Raw genomic sequence first — 22,181 nt, forward strand, 5'->3', positions numbered from 1 at the left:
TAGGAGAAAAAGTCAGCTCAGGATTTTGGTTTCTGTTCCCATTTTCACTGTTTCCAATTGGTGTTTGGTTTGCATGGTAGATTGAAGTATGCGGTACACAAGCACCTCTTCCAGCTCAGCCTGCTACGTATTTTTTTGGTTTTAGTTTAGCAGTTCACATGTAACTTCATTTAATTGAACATTTCTGGTATTGTACTTCCTTTATTACAAGAGGAAATGTGTTAATGTTGTGCTTGAAGTTGTTTCATTTCTTTTTCAACCCTGTTTCTGGAAATTCTAGTCTAACCAGATCAGTAACGCAGTTTCAGTTTTGGCAGCTAGAGAATGGGAAGTAGCTTTGCCAGCATTGCTTATGCTGAGCTCTGCCAGGTGACATCGCCACCCTTGGGCTTGTATCGTGTAAAGTTTTCCCTTGCCAAAGGAGAGATGATCTCACCCTTTCACAAACGATTAGTTTAGAAAATTGATGGGTTGCGTCAGGAGAAGTGTAAAATATTGCAAAAGAAAGTCTGCCATTGTTTTTGTCAAAATAAGTAATTTATTTTCTTTTTTTTTTACAGGTTCTTTAAAGAACTAGAAGCAAGACATCAGAACAACATCTTTATTGATGATATTAGTGATATAGTCGAAAAGCATACTTCTTCAACGTTTGATCCGTATGTAAAGTACTGCACCAATGAAGTCTATCAGCAGCGAACACTGCAGAAATTACTGTAAGAACTAATTTTAAAATACGGTTGCAAAATCATCCCCTCTTTAGTAAGAGTGAGTAGTAGGCTGTGGTATTTGATGCAAAACCTATGGCTTCCAACTAAGCATGTACTTACATGCTTAGCTTTCCTTAATGTGCAAGTTCCTTTGAAGTAATTGAGAGCGAAAACATGCCTGGCTGCATCATCCAATCCTGTTTGTGGTCATGCATTACATTCCTTTTCCACTGATAAGTACAGTTTAATCAGTGTCAGAGACGTACTTTCCTTGTATGTTACATATGAGTCTGTCTGCACTCATGTTCTTGTATGGGAGAACTTGAGGTTTCTAAATGTCAATACTGGTCTTCTATATCTAAGTAAATAAAGATGAAGGCTTAGTTGATATGACTCCTTCAAACCACACTTTCCTATTAATAAAATCTAGCAACTTTCACAACCGTTTGGTAAAACATACCATTTAATTCTCTCCCCCTTTTTTCCCATCAGAGCCACAAATCCAGCATTTAAAGAGGTGTTATCACGGATCGAGTCCCATGAAGATTGCCGGAATTTACCAATGATCTCTTTCCTCATTCTTCCCATGCAGAGAGTTACTCGTCTTCCCTTACTGATGGATGTGAGAACAGACTTATTCTTCTATTTTTCCTTGATGCATGTTCTTTAATGTTAGCATTCTTTCATATTCAGATTCTAGTTCATTCCAGTCTCTTCATATCTTCTTACTTATACCAGGTTCAGGGCTGTAGGTACTGGTCTATTGATTATGAAGTGCTGTACAACTTGTTTGCTTGCTGTGACCAGTACCCCCTGCTCCTGAACCCCCAGTCAAAAATTAAATATTTAGAAATTCTAATAGAAAAATTTTACAGTAAAGGGTCAAAATGATTCTGAAATCAAGGAGGAACCTAGCGCAGAAGTGTTATATAGTGTTAGGATTAAAATTAAACCCTACAGTTTAAAAACCAGGACTTCCTATCATACAGATCAGATGAGGGTCCTCTTGCATAAATACTTACTTTCGGGAGCAGGGTTGTGAAGACACTCAAGTTAAGAGGGTCACAGCGTAACCCTGAAGAATGAACTCTGTTCTCAAGGGTGCGGGAGCTCTTTGAGTGGAGCAATATCAATAGACTTGGTTTCCCACCAGCACGTTACGCAGTGAGATGTTCCCTTCCTGCGCAGGCTACCAGGCGGCTCAGGAAGTGTGATGAAGTGAACTGAGTATTGGTGAAGCAAAGCTCACCCCAGATTCATGGGATTTCAGTTAAGATGATAGAACTAAATTTATGTGCAGATTAAAATCCAGGCTCAGATTCTAGCATTAGTAGGATCGAGAAACAGGCCTAATAATTTTGATCTATATGTTTGCAAATTGTACACTGATTAATTTGATCATCTGGATAGTTACTTAGTTCATTCATGGACATTGAATACTTTCTTCTCTGTAGTACATTCCTAAATTTAAAAAATGGAATAGTAATCCCATGTTACTTCGGTGTGTCACTAGGTGTGCCTTCCCCTTTTTGTCTTTTTTTTCTTTTATTTGCCTCCTTCCCCTCTTCGGCTGTAAGAATCTTAACAAGCAAACCAAGCATTTTTTCAGTTTAGTTTGTTTGCTTTTCTTGGAAATGGTTGTGTAAACCTTATATTGAGGCTTCAGAGCAAATTCAATTTTTAAGCTTTTAGTTCCAGAAATACAGCTCCAACTATGTTCAGATAGGATGGAACGTAATTAAACCAAAGACTAATGTAATGTAAAATATCTTACAATGTTTTTGTTTCTCAATCAAAAAAGTGATTTATGTGGTCGGTCATTGATTCAAAATGCCTGTTTCTGATAGAACTTTGTCTTTACCTCTAACTTATGAGAATAACCTCTGTGAGTAGATAGAACTGTCATGTGCACATCATAGATCGGATTCACTTCTCATTACTTGCCAGCACTTCCTCTATTTGGGTGCTGCAGCTGTCTTCCCTTCCATGTGCTTTTTTGTTTTAATATAATACTGTTATGCATATTTTTCCATGGTACACATCACAGTGTAGCCTCAAGAGCCTTTTCTGTTAATCCTCTGGAAATACTTACTTCCACGAGGAGGTCAGACAGAGTAATCTAGTATAGTTTTCTTCTTGCAAGTACAATTGTACATAAATGGGTATTTCAACTTCCAGGAAAAGCTTAACATGGTACTTGAAATAGGAAGAACCTGGTTACGTACAGCTGCAATGGGATTTTATTGTGGTTTGCAAAACGTTAGAGACGAGATGGCAGAAACTTTCCCTTTCCTGCAGGTATATGGCCTGTCTCTTCCACTGTGTTGCCACAGGTGGAGGTTGGCCAAGAGGCGTAAAATATCACTTTGCTCCAAAAAGCTTTCAAGGGAGGCATTCCTCAGTGTTGGGAAACACTCTGAAGAAGTGATCCGATGTTCTCTCTTTTATCCCAGTCCACAGCTGTGACTTCACCTCTTTGGTGTCAATTAATATATATGTAAAATTCTCTATTTGTTACAATCTGTGGTATGTAATCCTCTGAAGTAACTGACATTTTATTTCAGACGATTTGTCAGAAAACTCCTAAGGATTCACCAAAATATGAGAACTGCAAGCAAGCTCTAAAAGAAGTGAGCAAGGTACGTTCTTAAAAGTTTAATATGGATGCGGAATTTTTCCTGCTTTGACTGTTTTCCTTTCTAAATTGTACTGCCTGCTTTTGTCATTTCAAAATTCCATTGGGAGAAGTGGCTGCTTTTGTTTTTTCTTAGTTACTTGAAAATTAATTTTCAGGTTCATTACTCATTTTGTTCAGAAAGCCATGGGGTGGACCAGACATTTTTAAAAGGGAAAAAAAAAAGGGGGGGGCAAAAAAAAAAAAGCCATAACACTGTCCTGACAGCAGAGACAAAGTCTGATTCTTCTAAGCAAACTTAAGCATCGTTTCTGCTTTTAAGTGAAGCAGATCGCCTCCTGTCAGTCGTTCAAAAATGTTCTCTTCTCCCGTAGTCATGCTTTTTTGCCAAGAATGAATGGTGGAAGACGAGCACAGTCCATTTCCATGCATGGATTGTGAATTTCAACAGCGCTTACTTGCATAATAAATTCCAGTTCCTTCCATTTGAACCTGAGCAATCAGATGGTTTTTTTTATTTTTTTTATTGGTGGGAAAAGCCAATCCATCTGTTCAATATAATTATATTCTGGAAATAGACAACTCTTTAAAACAAAACATTGTGTTATGAAAAGAAAAATCTGTGGATCTAAAGACTAGCTGTCTTTTGCCTCTAAGATCTCAGAATTTCAGAAACTGTAATGCGTCATGGACTGTTGTGAAATGTGAAGAACTGGGCGTTCTTTATTAAAAAAAAAAATCAGTCTTTTTCTGCATGTTGGGGCTAGACATTACCTTGAGCCTTGAACGTGCTTGTCTACTTTAAGGGAAAAAATTATGTTTTCCATGTATAAATAATGCAAACAGGAAGAGTACTGAAAAATAAAAACTCTAGGCCACTAGGGATTGTTTTTATGCCTAAATTATTGTCTGCTTATTGCTTAGGAAAGTATCCTAAACTCAGTAGCACTGTACTCCTGCCAACAAAATTGGGTTTTTCTGTAGGAACAGAAATGGTGTGTGAAGTGCTCGATTAGAAAAGCAGAAAAGGCCCACTGACATCTGGGAAGTCCCTGCCTGTTGTGGTGGGGTTAAGGGGATGCATTTCATGCCTTTCTGTCTTTGCCCCCCATTTTTATGTGCTCCCCACCCCCACGTGCAGGCTTCAGTAACGCTGTAGCTTGCTTTAAAACTGTGTTCTGGAGGTCAGCTGCAATGAAACTTTTCTAGGGTACTGTTTGCATTAGTTTAACAAGATGGTACCCTAATGTTTGTGCTGGGGCTTTCTTCTATGAGTGAGCTGGGGTGTGTGGTACACGCGGCAGCGTGTGGCGCCGATCTGTCAGTCTGGGAGGTTGTTTCTGTTGGAGCTGATCATTAACTTGGATCAGAGAGCTATAACCCTTCACTGCCAGAACTTCTGGATGAACCTTTGTACCATCTGGACTCCCCTAAGAATAAATAATTGTCACAGTGTAGTGGGTAATCCAGGTCGAGGGGGATCTCGGGAGGTCATCCAGTCCAGCCTCCCGGAGGAGAGCGGAATTGGCTGCCAGGTCAGACCTGCTCGCTCAGGGCCGCACACACTCTGGTCTTGAAAGCATGATGTCTGTGACCCGGCGTGAAAATGTCAGTGCCTTTGCAAATTTTCTGCTTCCTCTGAAGTGCATTTTATAGAGGAACAATGTTTGCATTGTAAGTCCTGAGTATATTAAACCTGTTAAATAAATGTCTTGTTTCTAGTTGGTGCGTTTATGCAACGAGGGTGCTCGGAAAATGGAAAGGACAGAAATGATGTACACAATTAACTCCCAACTGGAATTTAAAATCAAGGTATGATAGTGGTATTTCTGACCATAAATCATTTACCATACGAATAGTTTTGACTACGTGTTAAGTTTTATAGGTTCATTGCCAGCATAAACAAAGTAAATTAGCGTAGGCTGTAATACTGACATGACTTCAGTGAAGGAAGACAAGTTCATATTCTGGGATAGCTGAAGCCCTGGAAACTGAGTCACTGAGGACTGTTGCATTTCACCAGGCAGGTTAAGCTTCAGGTTGAGGCTTTTCAGGGGAAGAGAGTTGTGGGATATATATATATATATATATTTTTAAAAGAATAAATTGTCATTAATTACTGAAGAATGAGGTATATCGGATTCTGCATTTACCTTTGTGGATGAACACCGTCCTTGTTGGCGGGACAGTACCTGGTAATATCAGTCATGGTAGAGTTTTATGCTGTTTTACGTAGTTCATAACAATGTGTGTGATGGTCTTGTCACAGTTCACACAGAGAATCACACGTTGCCCTGCCTCTGTGTCCATCCTTCTCGTCATTCATTTCCTCGAGGCTTGTCAGAGCTTGAATTGCTTTTTTTGGTCTCTTTCCTCCTCACATAAAACAAAAGCAGAAGAATGCACAATCATTTCCAATTTGCAGGAGAATCATTGCGGTTCTCCACTGGCGACGGAGGCCGTGTCACTGAAGAGTGCACCTGGCTGATTGATGAATCTGTTGAAGTCTCTTGCAGAATGGGAATTTTTTGGATGGATGAAAGAAATGTTTTGGGGGGAGGTATCGCATTGCCAAGCAGTTCTGTTTCTCACTTCAGCACTCTGTCTGGCAGCGTGCGAACAAGTTCTGATAAATTTCATCCCACGTGAGTTGACTCTTCTGTGAGCTGCACATCTGAAGTTTTGCTTAGATTTCTAACTGCAGTTGAGGAACACATCAGGTGTTTCTTTAGAGTGAATCGGTATTTGCAATGGATAGAGTAAACAGTGGAACTTTAATGGCATCTTCATATCACACAGTAATTCTTGCAAAGAAATGATCTATTATGTCAGGATAAAAAAAACTTTTGTCAAGTATTTTTATTTTAAGAGTTATTTTATAGCAAATTTTTTTTTTAATGTATATTGAATTAAGTATTCTTTGCTGTAAAGACAAAGTAAGTTGCTGTGAAGATCTTGCTGTTAGGAGAGGGGCCGGCTGCTGCTGCTTGATGATGAGATGTTCTCATGTACGCGATAGGGAAAGCGCACCTAAGTATGTACTTCCAGGCCAGGGAAGGATCCTAATAGTATTTGACTGTCTGGATTTGCAGTAGTGTGAAGTAAAAAAAACAAACACAGGTCTATTTCCAGTCACCTTAGGACACGTTTTTTGGAATGACAGTCTATTTTTACCAGATTCTGATAGTCTGCTGGGAAAACTGTCAGTTTGAGGAGTCGTCCTCTTTGTGGGGGGTGACCGAGTGCAGGCTGTGGTTGGTGAGCGCTGCCCGCACAGGGGTGTGAAATGCCTGGGCCCAGCCGGCTTCTCCCACAGCAGCTGCCTCGGCTCGCAGGTCCCACCCGCAGGCAGGAGCTCCCCAGCTTTGCCCACGACAGCCCTTCTGGCAGCATGGGATGGGCAACCAAAATCATGAGCCACCTGCCTGGAATAGCAAAGTGGGCAACAGCGGGCTTCAGGGTAGGGGAATTGCTGAAGTTAAACTACACCTTTATTAGTACAGTTCACTTTAATATTCCCAAGTTTTTGTTTTGCTAGTAACCGTGGTATTAACCTTCAAATAATTTTAAAAGAGTCTTGGGATATTGAAGTATTCCGAATTTTTTCTTTCTAGTCCTGAAAATACAATTTAGGCTGTCATTAAAAAAAAAAAAAAAAAAACGCAACCAACAAACCTCTCTACAGTCAGCCTTTTCGGTAGGAAAAAATAGCAGACATAGTCATAGTCAGTAGGGATTTTACTGTACTTTCAAGATAATTCTTCAAGTACACTTACTTTTTTCTATTCGATGTTTGTTAAAATATCATTTCTATAAATAATGTCTCATACCATTACATAATGAGTATTCTTTTGTGAGATTTTTTTTATTACCATACAGGTAGTAATTAGAGGTTCGTGTTTTTAAAGATGTGGTTCTTTAATGGATCATCATCAGTCTTTGAGGAAATGCGGTCTCCAGAAAGATAGTTCTGAACTTGTCTGAAGTATTTTCATTTTCAAACTTTGACTAAAAACCGAGAATAATAATGTTTACTTACAACAAGAACAATAAACAAAACATCTCTTAACAAGTGACATCACTACGTATGCTAACAACGATGGCTAACAGGCTCAAGTCTTTGATAGTCTAAGATAGTGTTTTGGATAGTCTGAAGTCCTTGGGCGATCTGCTTTGTGGTTTCAGTAACAGTTTTCAAATCTACAGAAGTACCTAATGGTGTTTAAGTGCTTAAATGGTTTATAGTCTCTTACTTTCCCCCTGGGAAGAGGATGCCGTTGACCCCGGTTTTGCGGATGCGAGAGCCTTGTACAGTTCTTCCCTCTGCATGCTGTAACTAGCAGCGAGTAACAGCAACTTTCTGTATTTTTTTAATGCAAGTTTTTTTCCTTTGTGCATCTTAAATATAACCACTTAGTGGTTTAGACCTTATCTGTGGTTTGAGAGCTTGCCAGCTGGTGTATAAGAGGCTTCTTTGGCCAAGTTTCAGTACATTTTAAGTTCTGGTGGCTTGTTTTATATAGAAAGGAGATGGTATACGTGATGTACTTCTTTGGCAATTAAGGAAAAATTGATAGGAAAGTAAAAAGCCGCCACTGGAATATAGTCAATTAGGAAAATGTTATGAACTCTGAGATTAGATGAATTTTTAGTTCATCCTCAAATAGAAATTGTCGGAGTACTTTTTGTCTGTAAAACAACCATTGTGGTGCTATAATTCTGTTTTATAACCATTATAAATTAGGTAAACTATTTCTGTTCTTGCTCACCCTCAGAGTGTTTGGGGATTTTTATTATTTTGTTAGATGTAACTGTAGAACATTTCATGGGAATACAAGAGAGGTTGCTCAGATATTATGTCGCTTTTGTACACAGCTAATCTGTAGAATTTAATTTTTAACTGAGATACAGAAGTTTTTATTCTTACATTTTTCATCTCTAGCACCAGAAAGGTTGTGGGTTTGGGGATTTTTGTTTTTTTGAGGTTCTTTTTTGCAAACGGACTTTTCTGTTCATGAAACAAACTTGTTTGTGACTTCTGTGTTCAAGGAGCATCTGGCCCAAAGTCTTTCAAGTTTGTAGTCACAAAAAGCGCACTGGTGTCACTGTTGGGTATGGTCCGATGTTTCACATTCCTGGATTGTCTCACGGAACTGTTACTGCATTTCAGGAAACAGAAAGAAAAGCCGTTTGTTTAAAAAATTGATTTTCATGTCACATGAAGGTACTGAACGAGTAGAGTTTTGATTGAAAGTAAGCCTAATTTTTTAAAGCTGAATGTTAATATTAAAGAACTTTGATTTCAGTGATGGAGCTCCTCTGGGATTGTTGTGTCCGAGCACTGAGCTAAACTGGCCTTTCACAACCTGTGAGGTTTAATGACGTGTCTTTAATAAAATGACCATCCATAAGAAAACTGGTAGCATGTCCTAGGAGAAAGTAGTAAAGTTGGATCAACAGAAGTCTAAGTTAGCCACTGCTCTGAGTGACACTGGTGACACTTCACTGTGTGTGAGCTACAATAGCAAATTACAGAGCAATCGTGGACAACTATGAGAGTCACCTTTTCTGACAAAATGGAAGACAGCGAAAAAACAAGCTGAAGTTCCTCCTGAGGAAGGGCAGTTATTTGTTAATATGGCCTTTCATAAGTGGATGCCTAAAGAAATGTCCTCTGAAAATTGTCAGGTGTGTCCTTCAAACCACTGGTGAATGTATGATGTCGTGAGCAAAGTGTATTGTTTGGGCATTGACATGGACAGCTAATTCAAACCTACATATCGCATGCTGCTTTGCACATTCTTTTGCAGAGTTGTGTTGGAACTTCAGTTTACTTGCAGAGCAGAAAATGGATTTTACCACATGTGATGGCTAAGCCCTCTGGCATTCCTCACCTTACTTCTTAATGTAGAAAAATTCTGCGTGCTCTGAATATCTCAGTAATAATGATAATAATGCTCAGTACTGTATTAGGACCAATCTGATCTTGTATGCTGTCTCCATATCTGTTTATGTCTGTTTTAATATACTCAAAGATACTTTAATATACTTCAAAGTGTATTTATCTGTTAAAGGATTTTACTTTTTTTAATTTTATTTATTCTGTGTGTGGTACAGAACACACCATCAGAAAGAAGGCACAGCATCATTTTTAACCGGCCTTAGGGATGTGATGAAACGCAGTGTGCAGTAACCGTCATGTTTGAGATGAGAAGCTAAGCTCTTCTTTCCCATTGTTTAGGTAGAAAAGCTGTAAGGTACCTAGAGGAAAATCTAGTGTTCGTACCTGCTTAAAGAATGATTGCTTACTCTACAAAAACTTACGTATCCCTGGGAGACAGTCTTTTTACTTTTAATCTCCTTAGGCGATCTCGCATAGTCTGTTCCATCCCAAGTATGACTGATCAAATCTGTTCATTTTTATCTTAGATGAGCAGCTATGTCGTGCATGAGTGATTTTCAAGTATTTGCAGACTATGACTTGTACATTGTATGGATGAAGATACCTTAAACCTTGATAACCTCTGTTTTGTGCTTGTACTTGTGATCTCGGAGCTTTGAGTTCACTCAAGCATTTGTTGTTTTTTTTTTCCCCAAATACATAGCAGTCTTCTACCTGAGTTTTAAAAATTCTGCTTTTAAAGGATTAAAATGTTATTTTCTTGCTTTGTAGCCATTTCCATTGGTTTCGTCTTCACGATGGTTGGTGAAAAGGGGCGAATTAATGGCATATGTAGAAGACACCGGACTTTTTTCTAAAAGAACTTCTAAACAGCAGGTTTACTTCTTCCTCTTTAATGATGTCCTCATTATCACCAAGAAGAAGAGGTAAGAGTTTCACCGATGTAAAATGGCCTTTGTGTTCAACTCCTTGAATCACGGAGAGAACAGCCGAGTTATCGTTGTCTTCTAAGACTATTGTGACAGTTGTGTGTGTCTCCCTCTACGGGGAAATTAAAACTAAAGCTTTCTGGCTTTGGAACGGTAAACTTGATTGCATCCACAGTGTTTTTACATATTTTCTAGCCACATTTTTGTTTTAAAGAACGAAGGAGTCTCAAAAAGAAGTAAGTGGACCCGGTGCATTTGCAGCATAAAATAGGAGGAAATATGGACTAAACATGTTCTACGTCCAGTAAACATTTGTAAAGCCACTTACATGTTTTAATACGCTGTGTCAGAGAGAGTAAATCAATTAAGAAGTTACTTGAGTTTTCTCGTATTTCTTTATCAGACTGTGTTTGGAAATGACAAGTAACTACTTGTTAAAAAGGCTTTATTTTTGCCAAACACAATTGACATTCCAAATTGTCAAACAAATTAAAAAGTTCATCCTTGATGCCTTAGCCAAGGGAGGAGTTTTGGAAGGATAAAGAAGTAGTAATTTTCATCCCCTCTGTGCTTTCCACACTTCAGCTGTTTTTGAGAATGATGTATGGGATACAAATTCTATCAGCCTCCATTTAAATACTTACGATTAAATTTGAGGGGAGGTTTAGATTAATTAAATTGAATGGAATTTGCATCCTCTGCTGTTGCTCTTAGATAATACTTGATAGATAAACCTTATTCCTGAGGCTAAAAACTGTTTTGAAGAACAGTTACCTTGCATCTGGGTTGGCCAGTTAAATCAAATACCAGCTATTTTTAAGACACCCTTCTGTGAAATTTCTAATCCATAATTTAAATGAATTTTGAGGAACGAGGTATGATATAAAATCTGGGAAGAAAACACTAATATTTAAGTAAAGAGAAAGCTAAATGAAAATGGAATGGAAAAAAATAATTAACTGAAGGGGTTTCTTATAAAGATGGGAAGAAAAGTGAATAGATTTCTTCATCTTACTGATGGGAACACGTTTCTGACATTCAGTGTTTATCAAAGTTTAGGCTGAAATGTTTCTATGAAAGTCTCTTGTTAAATCACTGGCAGAACATCACAGAGCTGTACTGCACTTTTTTTAAACAGTGCGTTTCTTTTCTCATGGGACTGCTGTTAACATATTATTGTATTGGTAGCTAAGTAAATGTTTTGAGTTGGGGAAAAAAAGTGAAAAATCTATTATCTATGTTGTTACATTGTTTATTGGTTTCCTACGTGATGGCTCGTTGTCCAGATTATAAAACAGATTTTTATTGCAACATATCTTATCCAAACTTCAGGGCTTTTGCTTTTATAACAGCTTCCAGCTGTTGGAATTGAAATGTCCTAAATGGGCCCAGAAGCCAAAATTGAAGAACGCTTCATGTTAATGATCAGATTCACATATTCACGCTAGCAAGACCCCCTAAACAAATGGGTATAATGGAAAAGGACTGATTTCTGCGAGTCTCCCAGATACTCCGAGCATGAAGCGTGTACTTTAGCCAAGTGGCTAAGCTTATTAATAATATTTGAGCTTTTGGTGATCTGTTTTCCCACCCACAGTGTTCCCATGGACACCACAGCAATGGACAGAAATATTTGCTGCTAGTTGAATTTAAATGTTTTGTGTTTTTACTTGAGCAGTTGCATTTCAGAAGATTCTTAACGTTGCACAAAAAAATAACTCCTCGCTACTGTGCTAAAAATACTAGTTGCTTAGTGCTGCAATCACGCTGTTTAATCTTTACCCAGAAGTTAATCTTCAGCTATCCCAGCTGAGCAGTTTGCCATATATGCAGAACCTCGCGCAGGCAGCCGGCAGCGGCTCAGTCCTGACTGCTTAAAGGCCAGGCTTGATGGTACCCGTCGAAGTCCTGCTGGTAACTGTTAAATAATTCCAGGCCAACCCAATACGGCATACGGCACTGCTCGCATCCTTGCTTCAGGGACACTTTCTAAATGTCAGAATCATCGTTAGAAGAACTGCATTTCTAATACTTGAGTGAGCAAGCGTTCCAGAAACCTTTTCATAATGAGAACTCTTACATTTTAGCTACAAAAAAGATTAAGGGAGGTCTTGTGTTGGTGTGTACTCAGAATGCTTCACAGTTTTTCTGTTTTAATTTTAATGATACTTTATTCATCATAATCTTGTTTTAATTTTAACGATACTTCATTCATTATAATCTTCCTCAGCTACAGTTTCACCTCCTGATTAAAACTGCCGGGTCTAACTGCCTTGTCTCATCCATGAAGTAGGTTAAATGGAAAGTACGTTAAATGGAGATTAGCTACCAGAATCTCTTCCTTTTTAATGGACACTGTGTGGCTGTATCTCATGCTACTATGAAACATTTCAGAGGCTCACGCTTTCCATGTCAGCTACTGGATGGTCCATTTCTCTGTGTGTTACAGACACCTTGGTCATCATTTGGGCTGTCTTGTGTGCTGTAAAGAAAGCAGCAGGGTAGTCAGTTGCTTCATCACACTTGCCTTTCAAAGAAGTAAGGCAAATGGCTACTGAATAATACTTAAGACTGGACATTGGGATTAGCCCAAAGAGGGACACATGAACTTGTGATGCATTTCATTCTACACAAGATCTTGGAGTGTAAAAATCTGCATTTCTGCACTGCTCAGCTTTTAGTTTATTGGGAAATTTTCCAGTTCAGTAGTCCTTTCTTGTAGCCCCTTATGCTGTGTAGACAGAATCCGATTTATTATTATTTTTTTTAAAGTGTCATTTGTGTCTTGCTTGGGAGATTTGCTTTCTCTTGGGCTACTGAAGAAACTATTCCAGGTTCCACAAAGTATGATGAAATTGGTGCTTTATTAAAATATAGCATACTTAGTTTAAGCACACTACTACTTTTATGTTTGTATGTATTTCCTGCATACTAAGTCTTCAGTTTTCTCCCTCTTCTAAACCCCAAGTATCATCCATACCTCTCCCGCACAGCCGGTGAGCTCAACTGCTGGGTTTAGATACTTATTTGTCTGTTGCCAGGTGCGGTAGAGTTTCCGTAGTGGACACCTTATAACTGCCCGAGGAGAGGACTGGACTACAGAGGCAACTTCTCCCATACTTTGTGCAGGCTTGGAAGCGTACGCTGTAAAAAACAAACAAACAAAAAAACAGCCCAAAAAACCAAACAACAAAAACCACCCCCCACGCACCTCCCCAAACAAAAAAACCCGTAAGAGAAACAAAGCTAAAACCTGCTAAAACCAGGATACAGCTAGTTCTGAACTCTACCAAAAGTCAAACACCTCCTTTTATTCCACATGCCCTCCTGGGACCACAAGGATCTGGTTACATATTTTAGTTACTAATGGCTCTGGGTTCTGCAGAATTCAGGAGAACTCCAGAATTAATAAATGTATATGCAAGTAAGTAGCTGCCTTATCCAGCTATTCAGAAAACCTGCCAGTTACATCCTGAGTGCTTCTGGAAGACTTCAGGTGAACTCCAGAGAGGCTTATATTTTTGAATGAGTGTACACTTATTGACTGTTCTGTTTTCCATAATCCCCTAAGGATACTGCTAGAATGCTGTCTGTCTTGATGGCTGTGTAGCTCGTCAGCTCCTGAAATACCTTGACAGTGGAATGCAGCTGGACTTCATACACTGGACATCACCCAAAGGTTCATTGCTACTTGGGAATGTTACCTGTGCACAGCTGCTTGCAAGCCCGTGGTTTTTCTCAAGGTGCCAGGGGTGATTTTGTAACTAAAGGCAAGCAAAAATGCAAAGTTAACTTGTATGGATCACCAAGGGTTTCAGAGTAGCACAGCTGGAAGAGAGGAAAGCGATGGGGAGACAGCCTGTGTGCTTCCTGTTAAGGTTTAGGTGGCCTAGAACAGAAGATATTATATCAATAGATACTTGTTCTTCATAAAAGTGCCTCTAAAATACTGCATATCCCTACGAAGGGATATAAAATAGTCCTGTTGCTTCATGTTCTGAATCTAAATAAAAGTTTAGCAAAAAAGTTAAGTTTTAGACTGAAAATGAACATTGGCGTGTTTGTATTACCTGATTACAGTAATTTTAAAGAATGCGTTAAATGTCATTCCTGTTACTTCGCTGCCTGGCTGAGCGCATTAACTTTTATGTACATCTGCACTGCAGCACTGTCAGCTTCATCAGCAAATTTCGTTATCCGTCTGGAAGGAGGATAGTTTGTGGAGGTAAAAAGATGAGGACTGCCTCGTAGTTTCAAATCAGACTGTTTTGTTGCATGGAGGTAAGAAATAGGAAGGTTTTGTAGAGGTTCACCTCTGTTGATTAATTAGTAAGGAATGCATTTATTATTCATCATGCAAATGTATAGAAGACTACATTTCTTCTTCAGATGCAAGATTCCCAAATAACTACAGCAGCATCCCTAGCTGTTTTGGCTAGTTCTGCCATTGGCTAAGCAGGATTGTCCAGACTAAAATACTGAACTGACTTCTTAAAAAAAAAAAAAAAAAAAAAAAAAAACAAAAAAAAACAAAGCCAAAAAAACAGCCAACAAATGAAAAACAACAAAACAACCCTCACCCCCCAAAAAACCCCACACCAACCAACCAACCAAACCACCCTTTCCCTTTTTTAGAGTATGTATTTTAAGAAAAAAAGAGGAAGGGAGAGACTGATAGCTATTAGATGTGTTTTTTTCTTCTTCATTTGGAACCCTCAGCTACTACAGATGGTCCTTGAAGCAATTGTCCTCAAGTGATAAGTAGCATCTTTTTGGGGATAAATGAATTCATTTGAAGCTAGAGCTGGATTTAGGGGAATGTGAAACTTAAATCCACAGTCTCTACTCTCTCCCCTTCCGTAGCCTACAGTAGGAGAATCACAGTAATTTTAAATTTGTTACGTTTCAGGGAAGAGCTGTGTGTACACCTTTCCCAAAAGATAAGGACATACAGAATACATTTGAATTAAGATTCCTTTTAGCATCCCTGGGTTATATGTGCAGAAATTAAAACTTGCGCATGCTTTCCACATGCTGAAATATTGAAGATTCTCCCAGCTTCTCAGTCTGCTTATGTTAAATTCCTTTAATTAGACCAAAACGTATTTGTAATCTACTATATTCGTTGTACTTGGGGACCCAAGAAGTCATGTGTAATACCGTAATCAACCTGGCTTCATTTTTACAGAGCTCTAAAAGAGTTTGCTGTGTCCGTCTCATTTCCTATGTGACTTAATTTTTAATTTTTTTACTCTAAGGAACATGGAAGCAACAGTCTGATCAAAAGCGAGGCTAATCAAAACTGTGTGGAGAGTTTTTAAAGCCGTCTTAAGTTCTTGCAACAGTGCTCTTGGATGTTTTGGCATGTTTTTGTGCTGTTGTCAATGGTGCCTGAATGGGGAGCTGTGATTCCAGCCCTCAGAGTGGGAAACACCAGCAGATTGTGGGGAACTGCTGGTACCATTTTGAGACTTGAAGAAAAAGAAATGTTGAAGGAAAGTGTTCATCTTACGAGCTTCATTGATTTCAGTCCTTCTATAGGATAAATCTAACTCAGCTTGTCTGTTGTTGCTTCTGCTTCCTTTGTAAAGCCCCCAACCTCCTCAGAACAGAGAACAAAAAAATACTTGAGAGGATTAAAAATGATACTAACGGAACTATGTTGATTGTTTGAGAATGTACAAAGCCGTACTGAGGAAAAAAACCAAACAACTTAAGTATTTAATTCACAGAACAAAAGTAAGAACATACCCCACATAGTTTAAATAAGTTTTGTTTTACACTAGATGGAGTGGCAGAAACTTAATCCACAAAAATCCACAAATACAATATGATCTGTAAACTTCTTGTCACTTGACGAATAGAGAGATTCTTCTAATGCTGTATGAGTCACAGAAATAGGCGATAACTTATGTTTTGAGTTATAATGTTGCTCATTTGCAAGTCTTTTTCTGAAGGACTGAAAATAAGAATTACAAAGACCATTATATTAACTAATGAGGTATTTGCAGGTATTTTTCTAAGAGTTCACAAAGTGGGTAGAATATATCCCAACAGACATTAAGTTATCATCTGCCCATTTTCTTACAACAGCTGAGCGACCATAAAGGAAGAACACGCTTCATTTGCACCTGCCAGAAAGGAGTATGTCACCATCTGCATTTCAGACAGCTTCAGTTCCAGGTGTTTGGGATTTAATTTGTATCAGTTCAGTGCTTGGGTTTCCGTGTATCTCTGGCAGCAAAATCAAGCTTCTCCAGTATTTTTTTCAATTTAAATTATTTTAATGAACCATAGTAGTATGAGGCTCTAGCATAGCTTTTCATCACTTGAGACTGAGGTCTAAACAGATTGTACTTTAAGGCCAACTATAGCCGCACCTTAAAATCTGATGTATTTGATTTACTGCAAATTTTGGCAAACACAGCCATGTATGAGCTAGGAGGGAGAACTGGCTTTATGCCTGTGTGTGCAGGTGGTTTTTTTTCTCTCTTGTTGCACCAGTGTAGGACAATAAATCTGAAAAAAAGTGTACAAGCTTACATGAAATTATGAGGTAATTTAGTTTATCAGTGTCCTGGCTTGATGATATTTCCTGGTAAACTTGCAAATGCATGTTAGACAATTCTAAGAAATACATTCACAAGCTTCAGTCGAAACAAAAACGCCTTTTAATTTGGCTTCTCTTTTGTGATCAATTGCTATTTCTTAAGTAAATTATGTAGATTCTTTTAACTGATCTTTAGCTATGTTTCAAAACTTTAAAAATTGAGAAATGCAGTTATTTTCCACGGGAAAAGTATATTCCCAGTATTGCCTTGATACGAGTAAGTAGTAAAAACAATAGATACAATAACTGGTTGAACTCATGTAAGAGTGCTGAGGAATGCTGCTTAAGATGTCTGGATATTCTGAAGTCGAAGTGCATGTCATAAATACGTTGTAGTGGATTGAAGAATAGGGGGGGTGAAGTTACTGTTCCTGCTACCGTCTGTCGCTGTTGTATGTGGGAGGGGGTGCCTTGTCCAGACGTGCTTCTTCCTCTCTCTGCCCTGCCTTCACCTCTCCAGAAGATCTCAAGTAGCTGAAGTGATTCTGACATTTAGAAATAAAAGTCTGTTGTTCAGGGAAGAGTACATATTTCATTTAAGTCTTTGTGTTGTTAAAATCAGTAATGCTTCTGATTTGTGATGTCTAATAGTTCCACCTATCTGGGAAAACTACCAGAATGTCATTTTGGCATAATTCAACAACTTTGACATAAGAAGTAGTTCTGAGGTCTTCTGTTTTCTGTGTCAAACACGGTGGTGTGTGAGTGAAGATAAGTTTTGCCCACCTCTTCACCTACATTTCAATCATAAGGAGAGCAAAGCTTCTGACTTCCTTCATGTCTTAGAATTCTTTCTAGTCGCTTTTGGGAAGTTATTAAGCGCACGTAGCAATCTTTATTCGTATCACTTAGAGTTGGTATATTTATGTACAAAGTACTCTCTAAAAGGTAAATTGCGCAGTGCATTTTGCAAGACCAATAGCGTGTGACAAGCCTTTGCCTGTTTTTAGAATTCACAATTGACTAAGGTTATGTTTCAGAATACTGTAAAATAGTTTTTAGATTAGTCCACCTACATGCAGATGTACAAGGAGTACAGATGATTATCCTGTATTTAAAATGAAGATGAACAGTGTTTATCTGGAAGCAGTATGCATATCCATAGTTTTACAGGCACAGGAAAAGGGAAACTTTACCTTTTTTTCCTATAAGATTCTAAAATTGAAGTCTGTCGTTCGTCCAAAGCTACAGAAGAAAAAGAAGCACAATTCTATGCAATTGCTGTGCTTGTTTTCAAATTGAGTAAGTTGAGCTTCCACCATCTCAACACCGCCAAAGTCCTAAACTGTGCCACTAAATGAAATTCCACAGGGTTTAAAAACTGATCTACTTTCTATCTTGGAAAACTGGTAGTTTCAAAAACAAATAAACAGAAAAGATGAAGATCTGAGGTGTCAGAAGAATCATGCCATACTGTGTCGTTAAAAGGGGATTCTGTGACTGAGTTTGCTTCCAGACATACTTAATGGCAAACTAAACATTAAAATTCTGAGGTTTTTTCTTCCCTCCTTTTTTCTGCAGTGAAGAGAGTTACAATGTCACAGACTATTCGTTAAGAGGCCAGCTGGTGGTACAACAATGTGACAGCGAGGACCTGACTTCTTCTCCTGTAAAGAATGCTTCAACAATGCTCTACTCGCGGCAGAGTTCTGCAGTTTACCTCTTCCGACTGGCTGTCCTCAGTAACCACGCAGGAGAGAAGGTGGAGATGCTCCTGGGAGCAGAGACTCAGTAAGTCAATAGTAACTGTTTCTGTAATTTTTCACTGACTCGGGAAGGCAAACAAGGACTGCAGGATGGAGATTTAAGCAGTTCGGATTTCTTGGGGTTTGAGGGTTGTGGAAGGAATTTCCATAAATTTATTTTCAACTTAAGTGATATCATGATAAAAAAAAAAAGAAATCAAAGTTCTGCCACATAGTGCAAGTGTTAAGTAAACTACGCAATCTAATGACTGACTACATATTGTGATATTCTTACTGTTTAATTTGAACTACAAATGTGACTTAAGTATCTGAGTCAACGCTAGGTTTTGTTGTAGCTGAGTATGATGTGTTTACATATTTCTCTAACGCACCTTTTGAGAACTGGAAGTCAAGACACAGGTTTTCTGCCTAGCTTACCTGTTAACATAACACTTTTATCCGATATATTAATCATTATGTCCAGTGGGTAAGTGCCTAAAGTAACAGTGCCTAACAGAACAGCAAATAGTAGACTGTAGTTGAAAGTGCTATACGTGTGTGCTTTCTACAGCCTGCTTCAATATAGAGCTGTCCTACAAACAGTTCAGACCATTACCAACCCCAAGGAACAGAACTCGGTGTGAACAACTGCAGGTTCTTAAATTTCTACCGAAAGGTCAATTACAAGCAATCGAGGTGGTGAGAGTTGGAGTTCCAGGCTCTGTAACCCTGTTCCCATCTCATCCCGTGGCACACCGTGCTGCGGTGCAGGCTGCGTAATTGAGCATGTGAATCTAAACGTAATGCAGGTGACTATGAGGAAAACGTTGCTCTTACTGTTGCAGTTAAGGGAGGTTTTCTTGATATTTATCTTGAGAAGATGACCTTGAATAACCTGACTGCAGAGATTCATTTAAGCTTTCTCCGTCTCTGATGCTTTTCTGCACTGGTGTGTTCCTTATTCTAATTGTCAGGTCTTTTAGCAATGTGGCATTTGTACCACGTTGTGTGTATGTAGAGCACAGTATTAGCAGGAAGAAACAGGCACAGGTGCATCCTAAGGCACCGTGGTGGTAGCAGGCAGACGTTGTGAAGGTATGAACGGAGAATGCTCTTGTCCTGGAGCAGTGATTTGTGAATTATTTATTATAATGGTTGGATGGTGCAAAAGTAGAAACAGTACTGGATTAAATGGGAGGAGGAGTTTGGCATTGCCTTGGGGAAGCAGTGGAGCTGTGCTGGGATAGAGGTGGTCCTTGTTCTCCTGACGCAGTTTTGAAGAGCATTCCGCTTTAGAAACGCACAACAAGAAGTGTCTTGTTCTTTTGGGTGCAAATATGCGAGAGGCCATCATTTCTCTGTGGTGCCATTAACTTCCACACAACCCTTCACAAAAGTGAAAGATTTTATCTGTTTTAGTGGAAGCTGGAGACGGGACAGAAGACTTGAAACAAAGTGCTCCAGACGTATCCCGGCCTGGAAAAATTTACAGTTTTAGGTTTGCTTTCAAAGTTTAGAATAACCCTGAAAGAAACTACAGACTGTTAATGATTTCTAGTAAAGATCTCATTATAAAGTAAGCAGATGATTCAGACTTGTTTGGAAACGCATTTTTATTGGGGAAAAAATGCAGTACATTTTTAGTTGTCTGCCTTTTAAAGAAAAGACATTTTGTTCTGCAGATTTTATTATTGATTTTCTATTACTGTTTGTAATATAAATAGCAGTCTAGGATATTGTCATTCAGAGGAAAAAATTCTGAAAATAATTACTTTATTTGGAAATTACCTATCTTTGTAGAGTATTATCATGTATACACAGGGTACAGAAAAATGTAGCTTTCTCTTATCTTTGAGGAGCATGGGAAGGGGATCTACAGTTGGAAGGCCAAGCTGGAGGGTTTGGAGTGCTTATTGAATAGAAATTTGCATGTGTAAAACTTAAATTTGTTTTCACTGATGCAGAAATTTCTAGCACAGATTTATCGTGTTTTGTTACTTCATGTGCTGTGGGATTCCCAAGTACAAAAGTACTTGTGAATAAGGCACAAAATACATGGTACACACAGATTCTGAAGACATATATACTTAAACTCAGAGACAGTCTGGCATTATCCTATTTTTCTTAGAGCTGTCTGAAAGGAATTGTAATTTTACTGTTAAGAATGGTTACAGGGAATGGAAAATGAGAGTATAAATAACACCTGTTTCTTTAAAAAAAAAAAAAAGCAAGCACAAAGTTAAGCGCATGCCAAATTGCATATAGACTTTTTTAGTTTGGTTGAAAAGCAAGTTTAGCACCACCTACTTTTAATGACTGAAATGTCTAAAGTAGCATGTGTTGTAGTTTTGGCCATTTGATGAACAGGTATGAAATGCCAGTAGGACCTGCAGTAGTTTCATCTTGGAGGAAGAATGTGTTGGGATGTAAAAATAATCACAGCTTTTCATTCTGAGTGAGTGTCACAGATAGTTCTTACGGGAAACCTGTAGGTATTGTATATTAAAATTGCTGTATTGCGTTTATGATACCCTTTCTACATTAGATGGATTATTTTTTTATTAGTTTACTAATACATATTAGTCACAGACACTAGCAGAGAAGTCTACCTGCATTACTTAACAGTAATTAAAATAAAGGTATATAAGACATCATGCCAGTAGGCCCCATGTATATAGGCTTTTTTTTTTTTTCCCCTAATCCAACATGCTTAAAACAGTTAAATATGTTTGAATAATATATTACTAAAAGTAGTATCACACCTTCTGGCCATATTTTGAGAGGAGAAGAAAGAAGGCTTTGTTTTGTTCTCTTACCCAATAAGAGGAAAAATTTAAACACAAAATTTTGAAAAGAGGAGTAGTCTTGACCATTATCAAGAGCAGGAGCTGGGAAACTGAGTTTTGTCTTTGGTGTTTGCAGGAGTGACAGAGCTCGCTGGATTACAGCGCTTGGACAGGACAGAGACGGGCAGAAAACGGACAGGACGAGTAAGTTACAGCTAAAAAGATTTTCGAGAGCTTTGACAGGAGAATGGAAATGCGCTGCCCCTTAGTGGGGACATGAGCGAATGTAGCCTACAAATACCCTTAGAAATGCTGTCCATTTTTTTCCTGGGCTCTGTATGCAATGCATGTGTTGTTGCCCTCTCCTCCTGTGCACAGGGGCTTCGAGGCATTCTGCTTCACACAGTAATTTCCATTTGCATTCATTAACACCAGTTTGGTCAGTTGTTTCAATCTGTTAGCAAAAGTGCAAAGCCCCTTCCCTTGTACGTTTATCTCACTTGTTCGCATGTAATTGCTCAGGTAGGAAGCCATTTGCATAATTTGCTACTTCCTTTGGGTTTTTGGGGGGGAGTATACTCTAAGATGGAAATTTTTAAAATAAATCGTATATATTTTTTAATAAAAGATACTCTGTTATATGAATCCTCTAATTCAACCTGTCTTATTTCTTCCACAGCTTTGACTCAGGTAGAGATCATCCGAACTTACACAGCAAAGCAGTCAGATGAACTGTCTCTTCAAGTTGCTGATGTTGTTTTGGTTTATCAAAAAGTAAATGACGGTAAGTGAGAATTTTGCAGTTAGTAACCGACTGTCACCACTGCAGGTAAATCCAGCTAGTAAAAATTGTTTCCTAATAGCACTGGCCTTACAATGAATAAAGGTTTAGCTTCCAAGAAAAACATGAGCATTTTGGTTCAGGTT

The 22,181-nt window shown here is 38.5% G+C and overlaps 1 protein-coding gene across 1 annotated transcript in view; it reads left to right on the top strand.

Moving 5' to 3' along the window:
• Positions 1 to 22,181, top strand: part of ARHGEF26 (Rho guanine nucleotide exchange factor 26) — a 59,025-nt gene that overhangs the window by 31,211 nt on the left and 5,633 nt on the right. The window contains exons 7-14 of the mRNA XM_074590742.1: positions 561 to 713; positions 1,200 to 1,329; positions 3,272 to 3,346; positions 5,065 to 5,154; positions 10,016 to 10,170; positions 18,305 to 18,514; positions 21,391 to 21,458; positions 21,934 to 22,038. Coding sequence (XP_074446843.1) covers positions 561 to 713; positions 1,200 to 1,329; positions 3,272 to 3,346; positions 5,065 to 5,154; positions 10,016 to 10,170; positions 18,305 to 18,514; positions 21,391 to 21,458; positions 21,934 to 22,038 — 986 coding nt within the window. The remainder of the gene's footprint in view (positions 1 to 560; positions 714 to 1,199; positions 1,330 to 3,271; positions 3,347 to 5,064; positions 5,155 to 10,015; positions 10,171 to 18,304; positions 18,515 to 21,390; positions 21,459 to 21,933; positions 22,039 to 22,181) is intronic.

This window comes from Larus michahellis, chromosome 6, assembly GCF_964199755.1.
Source record: "Larus michahellis chromosome 6, bLarMic1.1, whole genome shotgun sequence".
Classification (NCBI taxonomy): domain Eukaryota; kingdom Metazoa; phylum Chordata; class Aves; order Charadriiformes; family Laridae; genus Larus; species Larus michahellis.